Source organism: Rhinatrema bivittatum, chromosome 6 (assembly GCF_901001135.1).
Source record: "Rhinatrema bivittatum chromosome 6, aRhiBiv1.1, whole genome shotgun sequence".
NCBI classification, from domain to species: domain Eukaryota; kingdom Metazoa; phylum Chordata; class Amphibia; order Gymnophiona; family Rhinatrematidae; genus Rhinatrema; species Rhinatrema bivittatum.
Window position 1 is genome coordinate 675987 of NC_042620.1, and position 19811 is coordinate 695797.

Below are 19811 nucleotides of genomic sequence, written 5' to 3' on the forward strand. Positions count from 1 at the left end.
GCTTAACAGTTCCCTTAAATTCCACCAAGCCAAGAGACCCACAAGACACCAATATCATGCAACCATGCTAACCCTCTCCCACAATACCACCAAACTGGCCACAACTAGAGCTCGTCTACTCTCTGTATCTGGACCAACCCTTTGGAACACTATGCCATTAGATCTACGCCAAGAGGCTTGCCATAAAACATTCAAACGAAAACTCAAAACATGGCTTTTCACTAAGGCATTCAAATAGTACATATCACCTAAACTCACTCATTTTGCTCACCATCAATCTGCTGACAAAACTCTCTCCCTGCTGCACAATGCTTCTACCCTCACCACCCCTCAACTCTCCTCCACACCTCCCATCAACCCTCCCCCTTTAGTCCCTCCCCCTCCGTCCCTTAACGTCCCTCCCCTCCCGCGTCCCTGCCCCATCAGATCCCTCAATTCTAATTTTATGATCCCTCAAATGATATCTACCTCTCATAGTAGCTACCATTTTTTAATTTTCAACTTCACACCTTGATATACATAACTTCAATAATGTACACCTTGTATATAGTTTTATAAACATATGCTATATATCCTCCCCAATGCATCTATTGTAAATAGTTCCTTGCAATCTGTGCTACTCCTCCTTTCCCTCCCCTATGCAAACCTTGCAACTCATCTTTCCCCTCCTTATAAGCAATATACAACCCTCCCCCCTCCACTTTGAATTCTATACATTCCGTCCATCTCCATCCCCCCTCCCTCTACCCTATTCTTTCTTTCCCCCTACTCCATCCCCAATCATTTCTCTCAATATCATCCCAGTTATCCAACAACCTCTACTTAAGTCCTTCTATTTAAGTCTCGTATTAATATATAGTTTATTTTATTTTATTTTATTCACTGTTTTTTCTATAAGTTATAAGTTGTATGTAAAGCCTCTGTTTTGCTGATTTTGAAGTTATAATGTAAACCGAACTGTTATTCTACGAAGTCGGTATATAAAAACCACAAATAAATAAATAAATACTACAGAACGCAACAGCGAGAATACTCAGGAATCACAAAAAATCTGACCACATTATCCCAATTCTAAAGGAACTCCATTGGTTACCCATAGAGAAACGCATAGAATACAAACTGCTATCCATCATATACAAGAACATAAATCACAATAACAAATGTCTAAACATCATTTTCCACAAGCACACACCAAAACGTAACACAAGATCAGCCAACAAAGCACTGCTAACAATCCCATCAGTCACAACAGCAAACCTCATATCCGTCAGAGAAAGAGCAACCTCAATAGCAGGACCTCAACTATGGAACTCATTACCTGAATACCTAAGATTACAAACTGACAATAAACTATTCAAAAAACAACTCAAAACATGGCTATTTCTACAAGCTTACAAAGAAGGCATTGGTTAGCATACCCTTGCAAACAATCAAGAACTCTACTCAAAACCTCCTACCCAAAGAAACTTACACCCAATGAAACTCCCACACCCAACAACCCACTGAAACTCGCACCCTATACAATCAATTTACAAACAACCATAGATCCCTACATTCCCCCACCACTAATCTTGAAGAAATTGAACTATACACACCTAAAACCACTGACCAGAGAATGTCAACAAGGTTAAACCACACATATACACCTAAATCTACTGAAAAGGTTAATCCTTACACTCGAAGATAAGAATCCATATGCACCTAAAACACAGTCCAGAATACATAAACATTGTAACGTGCTACTGTTAATAAAGTTAATCATTAACAATCTGTATCTATTAATGCTTATGATATGTAATATAAGAAGATATCTATTAATTCTCATTATGGTATGTAATATATGAAGAACAAAGTTATTAATTCTAATATTAAAAAAATCATTATTGTTATATTTTTTTATAATTGTTATATTATATTATTGTTATAACTGTTATATTTTAATATAAGAAAATTGTTATATTACTGGTACCAATCATACTCCTAGAAAAGTTAAACGTAAACAAACTGTTAGCAAGGTTAAGTTAACAAATTGTATCCGTTAATGCACTATTTTCAATGTTATGACCTTTAATGTAAAAAATTGTTTTACATGTAAACCGGAGTGAAAGCATGCTCCAAACTTCGGTATATAAAAGCACACAAATAAATAAAATAAATAAATAAATGAAGTAGTTGAGAATTGCAGCAATCCTTTGAAAGTAAAAGATTAAGGTTGTGGGATAAGAAAAGCTAGTATATTTATTTATTTATTTATTAACTTTTATTTACCGACATTCGTGAAGCACATCATGCCGGTTTACAAAGAACTCAGGCGGGAAATACAATGAAACAATATAACAATATAACAATATAACATTAATAACAGAACCAAAAATCAGAATACAAAAAGAACCAAAAGGGGCAAGGATGGCGGGGGGAGGAAGGGGGAGGGAGCGGTGGGGGAGGGGGTATGGGAAAGAGGGGATGGGGAGCGGGTGGAAAGGCGTATCTAGATGAAGTATACGACAACAGAAACAAAAATAAAATAAAAATAGAAGAGGGAGACTATGTACAGTTGAAGTATGTACAGGTACATACCAGCTATATTAATTAGGCGACAGTATTCACTAGGATATAGTTTATTTAAAGGGAATCTGGAGGTGCAAAGGCGAGAGAGGTGTGCTCGGGGAGGTGGTAGCGGCCTGGAGGCCCAAGGATCAAGGGATGGCTAAGAGGAGGGAGAGGGGGTGGGGATGGGTCGGGCTAAGGGGGGATAGGGGTAAGTGACAGGGCAGGGGGGGGGCTGGGAGGTGTGGGAGCGGGTGGAGAAAAGGTCGGGCAGGTGGATCTAGGGGAGAAATTAAGTTTGGTTAGATTCGGGGTATACAATTTCCCTGTTCTTCTTCTTATTTGTTTTTAAAACTATAGCTTAATATTATACTTTCATTTTTTATTACTGTGTTCTCATTATTATTTTTATTATTGTTCTTAGATTTTTATAGCAATGTGTGTATGCGTTAAAATGTTTGTAAACCGTTGTGACGGCTAGTCTAATACAGTGGACCCTTGCTTACAAACTCAATTCGTTCCAGAGGGCTGGTTGTAACTCAAGTTGGTTGTAAGTCAAGACTATTTTTTCCATTAGAAATAATGGAAATACCCATAATGCGTTCTGAACCTCCCAAAGCACGCCTTACTTAACATTTTCATAATAAAACATTCAGTACGGAGAGTACAATTTCCCCGCTCTTCCTCTTATTTCTATCTCACATTCAGTACGGGGAGTACAATTTCCCGGCTCTTCCTCTTATTTCTATCTCCACATTCAGTACGGGGAGTACAATTTCCCCGCTCTTCCTCTTATTTCTATCTCCACGTTCAATACAGGGAGTACAATTTCCCCACTCTTCCTCTTATTTCTATCTCACATTCAGTACAGGGAGTACAATTTCCCCGCTCTTCCTCTTATTTCTATCTCCACATTCAGTACAGGGAGTACAATTTCCCCGCTCTTCCTCTTATTTCTATCTCCACGTTCAGTACAGGGAGTACAATTTCCCCACTCTTCCTCTTATTTCTATCTCCACGTTCAGTACAGGGAGTATAATTTCCCCGCTCTTCCTCTTATTTCTATCTCACATTCAGTACGGGGAGTACAATTTCCCCGCTCTTCCTCTTATTTCTATCTCACATTCAGTACGGGGAGTACAATTTCCCCGCTCTTCCTCTTATTTCTATCTCACATTCAGTACGGGGAGTACAATTTCCCCGCTCTTCCTCTTATTTCTATCTCACATTCAGTATGGGGAGTACAATTTCCCCGCTCTTCCTCTTATTTCTATCTCCACGTTCAGTACAGGGAGTACAATGTCCCCGCTCTTCCTCTTATTTCTATCTCACATTCAGTACAGGGAGTACAATTTCCCCGCTCTTCCTCTTATTTCTATCTCCACATTCAGTACAGGGAGTACAATTTCCCCGCTCTTCCTCTTATTTCTATCTCCACGTTCAATACAGGGAGTACAATTTCCCCGCTCTTCCTCTTATTTCTATCTCACATTCAGTACGGGGAGTACAATTTCCCCGCTCTTCCTCCTTTCTTTTTTCCACATATATACTTTTCTCATCAGGTTAGGACTTTTCAGCTTGGAGAAGAGACGACTGAGGGGGGATATGGTAGAGGTGTTTAAAATCATGAGAGGTCTAGAACGGGTAGATGTGAATCGGTTATTTACTCTTTCGGATAGTAGAAAGACTAGGGGGCACTCCATGAAGTTAGCATGGGGCACATTTAAAACTAATCGGAGAAAGTTCTTTTTTACTCAACGCACAATTAAACTCTGGAATTTGTTGCCAGAGGATGTGGTTAGTGCAGTTAGTATAGCTGTGTTTAAAAAAGGATTGGATAAGTTCTTGGAGGAGAAGTCCATTACCTGCTATTAAGTTCACTTAGAGAATAGCCACTGCCATTAGCAATGGTTACATGGAATAGACTTAGTTTTTGGGTACTTGCCAGGTTCTTATGGCCTGGATTGGCCACTGTTGGAAACAAGATGCTGGGCTTGATGGACCCTTGGTCTGACCCAGTATGGCATTTTCTTATGTTCTTATGTTCTCACAGGACAAGCAGGATGTTAGTCCTCACATATGGGTGACATCATCAGGATGGAGCCCATTCACGGAAAACTTTTGTCAAAGTTTCCAGAACTTTGACTGGCCCCTACTGGGCATGCCCAGCATGGCACTAACCCTGCAGCCAGCAGGGGTCCCCCTTCAGTCTTCTTTTTTCCGCGCAGCAGTAGCCTTGTGGTTTAGGAGCTCTGAACTGTTTCCTGACAGGAATTTTTCCTAACGAAATTAATTAAAAATACTTTGCCCCACAGGGGTCCCCCCTCTAGCTTTCTTCGACCACGGTACTCCGGTAAGTTTTTTCACCGTTTTTTGTCGGTTACCGTCGAGTTTGGCCCTCGCGGCCTACTGGCCGTCGACTGTACCGCGGCTCGATTTTTCCATGGCCATGGCGTCGGGGTTTCGTCGGTGCCCGGACTGTACTCGCACCATGTCTATCACAGACCCTCATGGAGTCTGTGTTTTGAGTCTAGGCCGTGAGCATGATGTCCTAACTTGCCCCAAGTGTGCCCTCATGACACCTAAGGGTTGCAAAGCCAGAATGGAGAAGATGGGACTCTTCTTCCGTGCTCACACCCCGACGCCGTCCATCGCATCGACGTCCTCTGAGCTGGCACCAAAGTTGGTCCATCAACAACCGTCCGGTGACCGCCCGCCATCGACGTCTTCACGGCCATTGACTCCCGTACCTCCCCCTCAAGATCGAGGAGATCGTAGGGAGAAGCATCGCCATCGGCACCATAGGTCTCGAACCGTTGAGGGAGCGAAATCATCGACCGAGCCACCGTCCAAGCCACCGTTGAAGAAGTCCCGTCCAGGAGCGGCACCGACCACTCCTGCGACTGGGACATTGAGGCCACCCTCACCCGATCGGGGTTTGGGAGTCGCGATTCCGCCTGTAAAGGTGGTCCCTCCGACTGTGCTTCATCCTCCCTCTTCCGTCACGGAGCCGGAGCTGATTGCCCCAGGTCTCCGGGAAGAACTGGACCGGCTGGTCCAGGAGGCCATTGACAAAGCGATGCAACGACTCCAGGTCTCTCCGACACCGGCACCGAGAGTGGAACCGGTCACCGACCCGATTCCAGCAGCGCTGGCACCGCTGCTTTCCCGGATGGAGGCGCTCATGACTGCCCTTCCACCGGTGCTTCCCGGGTCTCCGATGGCTCCGGTGCCCTCCTCGATGACTGCTTCATCGGGAGGAGAAACACCGTTCGTCATTCCTCCTTCGGGGGTAGTGCCTCAGCCATAGATGCCATGCCGTCCCTCGCCACCGATTCACTCATCAGGGGTGAAACGCACATCGGCGCCATCGATGCCTTCAATGCCGGCACCGATGCCCCCCAAGGTGTCCGCGGTGCCCTTGGCGATTCCTTCGATTTTCTCGGAGCCTCAGCCGGGCCCTTCGGGTATCCAACCACCCTCTCATCCTACAGGTCAGCCTGTTGCTCCTTATAACTCTTGGGGTGATGATACCTCCACAGACACCGATGATTTACCTTCACCTCCTTCTCCTACTGAAAGTAGAAAGTGATCTCCTCCAGAGGACCTCTCTTTCATTAATTTTGTGAAGGAAATGTCTGAGATGGTCCCTTTCAACTTCAGACGGAACAAGATGATAGGCACCAGATGATGGAGCTTCTCCAATTCCTGGATGCCCCTAAAGTGATCACCTCTATTCCCATTCATCAAGTTCTTCTTGATCTCCTTAAAAAGAATTGGGAAAATCCTGGATCCGTAGCCCCAGTACACAGGAAGGCTGACACTACTTATCTAGGAGAGTCAGCCCCGGGCTTTCAAAAGTCTCAGCTTGACCACCACTCAGTTGTGGTAGAGTCAGCTCAGAAGAAGGCAAAAAGAACGAAGCCACACTCCTCTATCCCTCCAGTCAAGGAACACAAATTCCTAGACAATATTGGTCGAGTGTTCCAAGGGGCCATGCTCATCTCTAGAATTGCTGCTTACCAGCTGTATATGACCCAATACAACAGGGTCATTTTCAAACAGATACAGGACTTCTCTGAAACCCTGCCTGACCAATTCCAAGAACATCTTCAAACCCTTGTCAACAAGGGCTTTGAAGCAGGGAAACACGAAATAAGAACAGCTTACAATATCTTCGACACCTCCACTAGAGTGTCTGTGACTGCCATTTCGGCACGGCGTTGGGCCTGGCTCAACTCTTCAGACCTTCGCCCAGAAGTACAAGACAGGCTCTCTGACCTGCCTTGTATTGGTGACAATCTATTCGGTGAACAGATTCAGCAAATAGTGGCTGAGTTAAAGGATCATCATGAGACCCTCAAACAGCTCTCATCGATACCTTCTGACTTCCCGTCTAGACAGCCCTCCAAGAAGGACCCTAAGAAGTCTTTCTTCCCTCCAAGGAAGTACTATCCTCCACCGACAAGGACCTGAGTGACGAGGACCTATCATAAATCCCAGCCTCGCTAGCCTCGCAAGCAAAAGTCACAAGCAGCTCCCCAACCAGGGCCTGCTTCAGGCTTTTGACTTTCACTTCGAGAGCAGCAGCCTGATCCCTCTGCCAGCCACACCAGTGGGAGGTCGACTATGCCACTTTCATAGAATGTGGCAAACCATCACAACCGACCAATGGGTGCTGGCAATCATTGCTCAGGGTTACCATCTGAATTTTCTTGCTGTCCCATCGGACTCCCTGCCGCTACAAGTGTGGGGAGTATCCGATCACTCTGTCCTTCTGGAGCAGGAGGTCTCCCTTTTTCTCCAGTTAAGAGCAATAGAACCTGTTCCTCTTTCGCAGCAATGCCTAGGGTTCTATTCCCGGTACTTTTTGATCCCCAAAAAATCCGGGGGCCTTCGTCCAATTCTGGACCTACATGCCCTCAACAAGTACCTCCAGCGGGAAAAGTTCAAAATGGTAACCTTGGGCTCACTTCTACCTCTTCTACAAAGAGGAGACTGGCTCTGCTCTCTAGACCTCCAGGACGCATACACCCACATTGCGATAGCTCCAGCTCATCGTAAGTACCTCCGGTTTTTAGTAGGCCCAAAGCACTACCAATTCCGGGTGCTTCCATTCGGCCTAGCGTCAGCTCCACGAGTCTTTACCAAATGTCTCGTAGTTGTCGCAGCCTTCCTCCGGAAAGAAGGTGTTCACGTCTACCCCTATTTAGACGACTGGTTAATCAGGGCCTCAACCCAGCGAGCAGCTCGATCATCTCTGAATTTGACCCTACACACTCTAATTTCTCTAGGATTTCTCATCAATTACGAGAAATCCTGTTTAGTCCCATCTCAAACCTTGTCTTTCATTGGGGCAGACTTGGACACTTTACAAGCAAAAGCCTTCCTACCTCAACAACGAGTTCAAACCCTCGTGTCTCTCGCTCCCCAGTTGCAGTCTCGGTACACAGCGACTGCTCGGCAATTCCTTTTCCTTCTCGGACACATGGCGTCCTCAGTCCATCTCACTCCAATGGCCCATCTGGCCATGAGAGTCATGCATTGGACTTTATGGTCACAATGGACTCAAGAGACTCAGTCGCTCTCAACCATTGTCCACATCACCAACGCACTCCGTCTGTCTCTCGCCTGGTGGAAAGATCAGAAAAATCTCCTCCAGGGACTACCTTTTCATCTACCAGATCCTCAACTCATTCTCACCACCGACGCTTCCAACCTCGGCTGGGGAGCTCATGTAAACGATCTACAGAAACAAGGATCTTGGTCTCAAGAGGAATCCAAACACCAGATAAATTTCCTGGAGCTTCGAGCAATGCGATATGCTCTCCGAGCTTTTCAGGATTACCTATCGAATCACGTCATCCTGATTCAGACAGACAACCAGGTGGCCATGTGGTACATCAACAAACAGGGAGGCACAGGCTCCTTCCTGCTGTGTCAGGAGGCCACTCAGATTTGGGCGGAAGCGCTCTCCCACTCGATGTACCTCAGGGCAACCTACTTGCCGGGAGTGGACAATGTTTTGGTGGACAAACTGAATCGTGTCTTCCAACCGCACGAGTGGTCGCTCAATCCCTCGGTAGCGACCTCTCTCTTCCAACACTGGGGTTATCCCCAAATAGACCTCTTTGCGTCCCCTCAGAACCACAAAGTAGACAATTACTGCTCCCTCATTCGGAGCGAGCGCTCGCAGCCCAGAGATGCATTCTCCCTCTAGTGGGCAGCCGGGCTGCTTTATGCATTCCCTCCGCTTCCTCTTCTCTCGAAAACTCTCGTGAAGCTCCGTCAGGACAAAGGAACCATGATCCTGATAGCACCTCACTGGCCACGCCAAGTGTGGTTTCCAATACCCCAGGGAATGTGCCATCCGCAGGCACATTCCCTTGGGAAAGGACCCGCTTCTGATCACTCAGAACGACGGATGTCTACGCCATCCCAATCTTCAGGCCTTGTCCCTGACGGCATGGATGTTGAAAGGTTGATCCTTCAACCACTTAACCTTTCAGATTAGGTTTCTCGTGTCCTCATTGCTTCACGGAAGCCTTCCACAAGAAAGTCCTATAAATGGAAAAGGTATACATCATGGTGTTCTTCACAGTCCCTTGATCCCTTTTCCTGTCCAATCGCGAGATTTTTGGACTATCACTGGCATTTATCGGAATCCGGTCTAAAGACTTCCTCAATCAGAATGCATGTCAGTGCGGTAGTCGTTTTCCATAAAGGTGTCAGGGATGCCCCTACATCGGTGCAACCCCTCGTATCACGTTTTCTTAAAGGCTTGCTCCATATCAAGCCACCCTTACGTCCTCTGGCCCCTTCTTGGGACCTTAATTTGGTTCTTGGTCGGCTCATGAAACCTCCATTTGAGCCTCTTCACTCCCGTGACCTAAAATCTTTCACATGGAAGGTGATTTTCCTTTTGGCTATCATTTCAGCTCGCAGGGTTATTGAGTTACAGGCCCTAGTTACCTATCCACCTTACACTAAACTCCTGCAGGACCTGCAGGCGGTACTCCGCACTCACCCTAAGTTCTTACCTAAGGTAGTTTCGGAGTTTCACATTAATCAATCCATCATACTACCTATTTTCTTTCCCAGGCCCCACTCCAATCCAGGGGAACAGGCTCTGCATACCCTCGACTGTAAACGGGCTCTAGCGTTCTACCTAGACCGGACAGTTGCCCACAGGAAGAGCACTCAGTTATTCGTCTCTTTCCATCCCAACAAATTAGGGCAGCCTGTGGGTAAACAGACTCTTTCCTCCTGGTTGGCGGACTGCATATCTTTTTGCTATCAGCAAGCAGGCATTCCTTTCCAAGACCATGTTAAAGCATACTCGGTGAGGGCCATGGCGACTTCAGTAGCACACCTACGATCGGTGCCACTTCCTGACATTTGCAGGGCTGCCACCTGGAGCTCACTCCACACTTTCACAGCCCACTATTGCTTGGACAAAGCCGGAAGACAAGATTCCATCTTCGGCCAATCTGTCCTGCGTAACCTGTTTCTCACGTGACGTACCAACACCCTTCCGCCTGCCTGGTGGGGTGCGGATGGCCTCTACCAAATTCCACCCCAGTTGTTGTGCCTTTTGCACGTCGTTGGGTACATTTGGTGCATGTTCGGACATCCTCAGCTCGGTACTCACCCATATGTGAGGACTACCATCCTGCTTGTCCTGTGAGAAAGCAAGTGTTGCTTCCCTGTAACAGGTGTTCTCACAGGACAGCAGGATGTTAGTCCTCACGAAACCCGCCCGCCACCCCGCGGTGTTGGGTTCGTAATGCTTTATCGTTTTATTTTTTCGGCACTGCCTGTAGCTATAAAATAAGACTGAAGGGGACCCCTGCTGGCTGCAGGGTTAGTGCCATGCTGGGCATACCCAGTAGGGGCCAGTCAAAGTTCTGGAAACTTTGACAGAAGTTTTCCATGATTGGGCTCCATCCTGATGATGTCACCCATATGTGAGGACTAACATCCTGCTGTCCTGTGAGAACACCTGTTACAGGTAAGCAACACTTGCTTTCTTAAGTCTGTCTCTTGCTTCATGTTCTCTCCCTCCTGTTAGAAATCCCATTTATTAGTCCTTGGGGAATTCTGTGCTACTGCAGAATGGAGAATTTGCACCAAATTCCCCCCCCCCCCCCACCCCCGTGTAGAATTGCCAAATTCTGTGCAGATAATGGCATAGCAGATGAAGCCCCTGGCATAGCGTGAATGCAGCATGCTGTGCACAGCGAACATGAACTCCTGGCGTGCCATGTGAGGCGAAGATGAAGGCCCCAGCATGCTGCAAATGGAGCACATGCCATTCCCAGTGAAGATGAAGGTCCCAGTGTGCCATGTGCAGCGAAGGTGAGGGCTCTCGTGTGCCATGGGATGTGCTCTGCTTGTGGCGTAGATGAAGGCCTCGATGAGAGTGAATATGTGAAGAGCGGTGTGGGGGGGGGGGGGGTGTGAGAAAAAGGAAGGGGTATGGGGAGAGGGAGAGAGGAGGTGGTGAGAAAGGGGGAGGGGTGTGTGAGAGAGGAGGAGAAGTGGGAGGAGGTAAGAGAGAGAGCAGGGAGGGTGAGAGAGAGAGCAGGGGATGAGCAGGAGGGTGTGAGAGCAGGGACTGTGAGAGAGACCAGGGACAGTAAGAAGGGTGTGTGTGTGTAAGAAAGACTAGAGGGTGTGAGAGAGAGCAAGGGGGGGGTGCTTGTGTGTGGGTGCGAGAGTGAGGGAGCCTATATGAGGAGATTATGGAGTGTGTATGGGTGTGAGTGATTGGGAGCTGCTGTGTATGAAAAAGGGATCGTGTATGTGAGGGTGCTAACCTGTGTGAAGGGATTGTGTATGTGTGAGAGAGAGCCTGTGTGAAGGAGTGCGTGAAAGAGAGACAGAGGTAGCCTGTGTGAGGATGTATGCATGAGAGAGAAATGGAGCTTGTGAGAGTGCATGCAAGTGAGAGGGAGCCTGTTTGAGGGGATGTGCGTGTGCGAGAGTGAGGGAGCTTGTATGAGGGTGTGTGTCTGAGCACCAGAGAGAGGGAGCATGTGTGTGAGAGAGGGAGGGATAGAGGTAGCCTGTGTGAGGATGTATGCATGAGAGAGAAATGGAGCTTGTGAGAGTGCATGCAAGCGAGAGGGAGCCTGTTTGAGGGGATGTGCGTGTGCGAGAGTGAGGGAGCCTGTATGAGGGTGTGTGTCTGAGCACCAGAGAGAGGGAGCATGTGTGTGAGAGAGGGAGGGATAGAGGTAGCCTGTGTGAGGATGTATGCATGAGAGAGAAAGGGAGCTTGTGAGAGAGTGCATGCAAGCGAGAGGGACCCTGTATGAGGGGATGTGTGTGTACGAGAGTGAGGGAGCCTCTATGAGGGGGTGTGTCTGAGCACCAGAGAGAGGGAGCATGTGTGTGAGAGAGGGAGGGACAGAGGAAGCCTGTGTGAAGATTTTATTTATTTATTTATTTGTAACTTTTATATACCGATCTTCTTGTATAAGAATACAAATCAGACCGGTTTACAGTGGAACAAAATAACTTCGCATTAGAGCTTACATAGAACCCAAAACTTAGTATATGCTTTGCATGTTTAACATAGCTAACTTAGTATATGCTTTGCATAGATAACAATATATAAATACTATGCATAGATAACCATAGATAATAAATAGAAAGAAAAACAATAAATACTAATATAGTTTACAATAAATAAACATTAAAGATAACAATAAATACAATATCTGTTTGCATGGCTAGCAATAAATGGTAGGGGCAGAGGATGCACCAGCGGGGAACTAAATTGAAAGATAGATGGGGCAAAAGGACCTGATATGTATGTATGCATGAGAGAGAAAGGGAGCTTGTGAGAGAGTGCATGCAAGCAAGAGGGACCCTGTATGAGGGGATGTGTGTGTGCGAGAGTGAGGGAGCCTGTATGAGGGGATGTGTGTGTGCGAGAGTGAGGGAGCATGTATGAGGGTGTGTGTCTGAGCACCAGAGAGAAGGAGTATGTGTGTGAGAGAGGGAGGGACAGAGGGTGCCTGTGTGAAGGGCAGTACTGAGAATGGGGTCAAACTCTGGGAGTGGCAATAAAGTGGAAGGGTTTGAGCCTAGAGGTAGAGGGAAGAGATACTGGCAGGTGGAGGAATTGGGGCCTGAGAAGGCAAAGTGGCCAAGGGAGTAGGGAGAGCGAGTGGAAGGGACACTGTTACAGTGAATTTCTAGGGAAATTCTGCTCAAAATAATTAAAATTCTGCATCTTTAAGTAATAACTTTTTTCTGATTAATTTTAAATGTAATTACTTAAAGACTGTCATGTAAATTGTGTTATTTTGACCAATATAAAATATGCAGGATTTTGCAGAATTTAAAGTTTTGTGTGCAGAATTTTAAGGTTTTCTTTGCACAGAATTCCCCCAGTAGTAATTTATGCATCTCTTTGTGTCTGATTTGGGAATCCTTTAATCTTCTCTTCAACAGCCATTAGACATTTTTTTCTTCACTTCTGCTTGAGCTTACTTATGTTATTTTTATTTTGTTACATTGCTATGATTATTTTGTTCCTGATTATTACAATTTATTATTTATTTTTAGATTTTTTTTTATACCGGTGTTCCTGTATGAAATACAGATCACATCGGTTTACATTGAAACAGAACATAAATTTTTGCCTAGAGGCATTACATAGAACAAGGTTAAGGAACTTGGAACAGGGTAAACTAGATGAAAATTAACATTGTAATGTAAACGTATTGGCTAATACAATGATGTAATGTGTGGGATGGGAAGGGAAGGGTGGGGGTAGTCTAATCTTAAGAACATAAGAAATTGCCATGCTGGGTCAGACCAAGGGTCCATCAAGCCCAGCATCCTGTTTCCAACAGAGGCCAAAACCAGGCCACAAGAACCTGGCAATTACCCAAACACTAAGAAGATCCCATGCTACTGATGCAATTAATAACAGTGGCTATTCCCTAAGTAAAATTGATTAATAGCCATTAATGGACTTCTCCTCCAAGAACTTATCCAAACCTTTTTTGAACCCAGCTACACTAACTGCACTAATCACATCCTTTGGCAACAAATTCCAGAGCTTTATTGTGCATTGAGTGAAAAAGAATTTTCTCTGATTAGTCTTAAATGTGCTACTTCCTAACTTCATGGAATGCCCCCTTGTAATAGAGGTACGAACAGAGTTATGTTTAGAGTTTTGTTGCAGAATCTGTGATAGTAAAAAAAATGGGTACAGTATTATAATGTTGGTTATTCTCTGGTACCTGTGAGTGGGGTACTTTATATTGTAACAATAAAATTACAATTTCATAAAAAAAAAGACTCGCTGCAGCACCAGCAAGCAAGACCTACCTGCTCAAACATAAAAGCAAACTCCATGCCCTCTTTTGGGACACTCTCCACATCCAAGAAACAGTACAGCTTGAAATACAGCTTGCTTCCATCCTCTGCTAGTCTATGAACCAAGAGGAAAAGACAAAATATGTTGCACATAGAGTAAACGAGAACTCAGGAGGAAATGGAGTGAGTTGAGAAGCAGCAGCAGCGAGAGATAAGGAGCTTCGTTTCCCCCTCCATGACATGACTGAGTGCACCACTTACCTGTTTATGCTCTTGAATGCCTTGATCCTACTGCTGAAACACTGTATATTTATTTATTTAACATCTTTTTTATACCGACATTAAAATACACATCATATCGGTTTACATCAAAACAAAAGGTTGAAATTACATTGAACAGGGGTGGGGGAACTATGAGAACAATGAACAAGAGAATAGGGGCTCTAGGGAAGAGCCTGAAAAATCAAGTAAGGGAGAAGGAGGGGGTGAGGGATATGAACATATTTACAAAATTGAAAATGAATATGAACCTATTTACAGCGAAAGGGGGATGGGGCGAGGGCGTAGGTGGGAGGAGGGAGGAGGGCAGGCTAGTCTGGAAAGGCCTGGTGGAAGAGCCATGTTTTGAGCATCTTTCTGAATTTCAAGGGGCATGGCTCAAGGCGGAGGTGGGAGGGCAGGGCATTCCATTGCGTTGGGCCGGCAATAGATAGGGCACGGTTCCTAGTTGCAGAGAGGCGGGCCTTCTTGAGGGGTGGGACTTGAAGGGTGCAAGCGAGGTTTGCTCTGGTAGGGCAGGTAGATTGGGTGAGTTGGAGTGGTTCGCTGAGCCATGAGGAATCATTCTTGTAAATGGATTTGTGAATGATGGTGAGGATTTTGAAGAGGATACGGAATGAGATGGGGAGCCAGTGCAGTTCTTTAAGGACAGGGGTTATGTGGTCTGTTTTACGTGTGTTGCTGAGAAGTCTTGCCGTAGCATTTTGAAGTATCTGGAGGGGTTTGATGGTGGAGTGGGGGAGTCCAAGGTATAGGGAGTTACAGTGGTCCAGCTTAGGTGCAAGTGTGGCTTGGACAACTGTTTTAAGATCATGTGTATGAAGTAGAGGCTTGAGCTTTTTGATGATGTTAAGTTTGTAAAAGCCTTCTTTGAGGACGGAGCTGATGTGATTTTTTAGGTTCAGGAGAGGGTCGATAAGGACTCCGAGGTTTCGGACAGAGGGCTGTGAGGTTAAGGAGAGGGTCTTAGGGTCATTAGGGGGGAGGAGCTTAAAGGTTTGATGGTTGTGGATGAGGAGGAGCTCGGTTTTTGAGGCATTGAGGGCGAGTTGTAAGGAGGTGAGTAGGGCATTGATGGATGATAGGCATTCCTCCCAGAAGCTTAGGATAGCGGATATGGTTTCATGGAGGGGTATGATGATCTGGACATCATCAGCATAGATGTAGAATTTGAGACCAAGGTCTGAGAGAAGATGACAAAGAGGTAGGAGATAGATGTTAAAGAGGGAGGAGCCTTGGGGTACTCCTTGAGCTAGAGGGAAATGGGAGGATTCAGAGCTGCCTAGTTTCACGGAGAAGCGTCTGTTAGCCAGGTAGGATTTGAACCAGAGGAGGGCAGTGTCGGAGATACCGATGTTTGCGAGGCTGGAAATGAGGAGATTGTGGCTTATTGTGTCGAAGGCAGCTGAGATATCCAGGAAAGCGATGAGAAAATTGTGTCCCTGGTCAAGGCCAATGAGGAGGGAGTCTGTGAGGGAGAGTAGGAGAGCCTCAGTGCTCAGGTACTTACGGAAGCCAAATTGGGAGGAGTGAAGGATGCTGTTGTCTTCTAGGTAGTCCATTAGTTGAGCGTTTACTACTTTCTCCATAATTTTGGAGATGAAGGGGAGATTAGATATGGGGCGGTAGTTGGAGGGGTCTTTGGGGTCTAGTGAGGGCTTCTTGATGAGGGGTTTGACTACTGCATGTTTTAGTGTGTCAGGGACTGTGCCGGTGGATAAGGAGCAGTTTATGATGTCTGCTAAGGGTTGAGCAATGATGTTGGGGGATGGAGAGGAGCGCCTTAGTGGGGATATTATCAGAAGGGTGGGAAGCAGGCTTACTTCTTTTGAGGATGGACTCTATTTCCTTAGGGGAAGTAGGGTCCAAGGTGTGTAGCGCGTATTTGAGGGAAGGGGGGTGGTCGTTGGGCTTACAAGTACTGGACAAAGGAGTCAAGGGCATGGGGGTCGACGCGGGAGGGAACCTGAGGAGTAAGTTGGAAATTTTGTTTTGGAAAAAGTGGGCTAGCTCTTCGCACTTTACGCTGGTGTCGACTTCAGAGGTGGAAGGTGTGATGGGTTTGGTCAGATCTGCAACATAGCTGAAAAGGGCCTTAGGGTTGAATGTGTATTGGTGTATTTTGGTGGCATAGTAGTCACGTTTGGAAGTTTGGATAGCAAGGTGGTATGTGTGAAGGTAAGATTTGTAGGCGGATGAGTTAGGAGATGTGGGGTCTTTGCGCCATATTCTTTCTCTGTGTCTAAGGTCGTATATTGATTTAAACTTTGATAGGTCGTATATTGATTTAAACTCTGATAGTACTGTTATTTTATTTCTTTATAAAATTCTCTTAACCTGCTTGTTCCAGACATATGCAAGCTTGCAAGAATAGTTAATTTCTAATTGCGACCAGGTGTTTTAAATTAGCTATTCCTAGTGATTGGCCTATAGCTTAGTCCTTACTGTAAATTGCCACTACTTAACTCTGACAGAATGGTGACATTCTTATATCTTGTATCCCACCTTGAGTAATAAATCCAAATCATTAATAAATAATACATTAACTAAACCTCAGTAAAATGGCATATTTTTGCAATGCTTTACCACAATTTAGTGACTCCCATGCTGCTACCAGGAATGTGTGTTCTTGGGGCTTTAACGGACTTCCCTCAAATGTTAAAAGTTGCTCACTTCCTACAATGTCCTCTGTAACGCCCACCTCCACATAACCCCTTAAACTGTAAAGACAAGGGCTATCCCTAGGGCACAACTAATCCTCGCCTGTTCCTGCCCTCCTGGTGCCATCATTCAAAATGGCACTGGCTGACCCAAGGTCCCATTTGCCTGGGTCAGTCCTGCTGCAAGCAGAAGCTTTAGGTCAGCCATTGTTATTTTAAAAGATGGTATGGGCAAGGTAGCAGCTGGGATTCCCTCCTGCCCCAGGAGAGGCCCTGGGCTTCACAATTTAATGCAGAAGATGGGAGGAGGGGGTGTGACAATTTTTTAGATTTGAGGGCAGGGCTTCTAAAGGGATGAATGGGACTTACTAATTATGTTGGGGGAGGGTCTTCCAGGGAGATGGAAGGAACAGGAGGGATCATTTCTAGTGTGTTTGGGGTTTCATTCCTCTCCCCTCTTCCAGTCCCAAGTTAATTTTCCCTGTTTTATTGTAACTTTCTCACACCTTTTAATTGATTCTCTGTATTTAAAGTTCAAATTTGTATTGGAAATATTTATTACGTTACGCTATACTTTGCACACATTGTTATTTGTAAACCGGGTTGATGTGATCCCTATCATGAAACTCGGTATAACAAAAATAATAAATAAATAAATAAATAAATAAATTTCATTTATTAAAACAATATCCTACTTGATAAAACATGTTACTCAAGTGGCAGTACAATACAAACACAATCATAATTGCCAATAAAATGAAATAAACAAAAAATCTACATTACAGACAATACAAAAATTCCACAGAATTTAAGACAATATAGAAATGCATAATTACATACACCAATCACAATTACAATCATCAGTCGAGAGACTTGTCTACATGGCTCTGTAGGACTATTGGAATGAACTTACAAAGGACATCAAATTAAATATTATCAAATGCCTTATGAAATATCCAGGACTTCACAGCTTTTCTAAACTTTAAATAGTCCAATAGGGAGAGAATTTCAAATGTAAAAGCATTCCAAAGTGAAGGAGCTTGAAAGCTAATTGATGATTCCCTGGTGGATTGCAACCGAATAACTGATAATGAGGGTATGTTAGATGAGTATAATGCACGTAATGGAATGTAAGGAATTAACAGTTTAAAAAAAAAGATGGGAAACCAGATGAAAGAGTATGAGAAATAATACTTGACACTTTAAATCAAATTCTATCAACAGTGTAATTGTTTTAAAGCTGGGGATATATGGTCATATTTATGAAGACGTAGAATCAACCTAGCAGCTGTATTCTGCACCAATTGAAAGCACTTCAGCTGAATATTAGAAACACCCAACAGCAGGGAATTGCAGCAGTCTATTTTCGAGATCATGAAAGCATGAATTACAGACTTTAAATCCTTTGCATCCAGAGAGGAATAAAGTTTCCTGATATATCTCATTGAGAAAAAAGATTTCTGGACAGTCGTTGAGATGAAACTAGTTATAGTGAAAGAAGAATCCATCTGTACCCCTAAAGTTACTATAGACTTTATGGGAATGGATTTTCCTAACATCATAGATATTGCCCCTGAAGGAACAGACTTGGTGCTAAACCACACCACCTCAAATTTTGAAGGGTTCACTTGTAATCTAGGATCTGTAAGCCAATTGGCCACTCTATTTAAACAGATGTTAAAAGTTGATATGTAATGCAGATGTAATGCAGATGAGAATGAATTTACTCAATCCTACATTTAAGAAGTAATATTTCAAAGCGATAGTAACTCAATAATATACCTGGACTTGACCAACATTACTCAAATAATGATTTTATTTTTTAAATTGTAACCAAACTTTATTGGCACCTGTTAGAATGTACGATATCCTACATTTACTTACCTTAGTCTATGTGCCTATTTGTAAACCGTTGCGATGGTATATAACTTAGCGACTGTATAGAAAAGTTTTTAAATAAAATAAAAATAAATAAATAAATGTCAATAGAATTTGCCCAATTGTAAAAAGTTGTCTTTCAATCATTCACATAAAACGAAGGATGAAAACCCATATCCTGGATTATAGTAGCCAAAAGAGAAATAAAGGTATTAAACAATAGTGGATGAGAGAAAAAAAGAAAACCAAGGCAAAGCTTTGTCTGCAATACCAATCTCACACAATCTAGAGATGAGCAACTGATTGACAGTATTGAATGCTAAACTAATATCTAAAAATACTGTCAGTGCAATTTTTGATGATTCATTCACCAAAGAAAGAAAAGGTTTCAGTACTATGTGCCCTCCGAAAACCTGATTGACAGGGATGAAGGACATTGGTGTTGCAGACAAAATCCCTTAATTGATTAAAAAGCACCTTATCAATTATTTTTGATAAATGGGCAAATTTGAAACTGGTCTAACTTGAAACTTCAGTAGGATCCGATGTTTCTTTTTTAATCAATGGTTGTTGGACCATTGCCTTTTTTAACCCAGGAGGAAAAGTACCTGTAGTTAATAATACATTTATAATAACTGCTAATGAGGCAGCCAAATTCAAAACTGAATTTTAAATTAATTTGGAAGGCAAAGCATCTAATTTAGAGGTAGTTAAAAGAATAGATTTTAAAAGAAAATTCACCTTGACTGAGAACTATAATGAAATGCCAGTAATTAAGAAGAAAAACCTGAGAATTGATGCACAGCTGAAATCTGAACTAACCTCCATGATAACACAGGAAATTTATTATCAATTGCGTACACTTTGTAAAAAAAAAAAAAAAAAAAATACAATGCAAATTTCTCAGTAGAACCAAAAGTCATATTTTGAGGATATGGAGATGAAACTAAATGAAATAATTGTCTTGAACGACAATCTGCAGAAGTAAATCTATTAGAAAGTAACTTTTTTAGCAACTAAAATAGCCTGTTGATAAGACTTATAGAAATGAAACATAGAAATGACGGCAGAAGAAGACCAGTCGGCCCATCCAGTCTGCCCAGCAAGCCT

The 19811-nt window shown here is 44.1% G+C and overlaps 1 protein-coding gene across 1 annotated transcript in view; it reads right to left on the reverse strand.

Moving 5' to 3' along the window:
- Nucleotides 1-19811, reverse strand: part of LOC115093339 (unconventional myosin-X-like) — a 556890-nt gene that overhangs the window by 28036 nt on the left and 509043 nt on the right. Inside the window, exon 39 of the mRNA XM_029604967.1 lies at nt 13897-13999. Within this exon, the coding sequence (XP_029460827.1) occupies nt 13897-13999 (103 nt within the window). The remainder of the gene's footprint in view (nt 1-13896; nt 14000-19811) is intronic.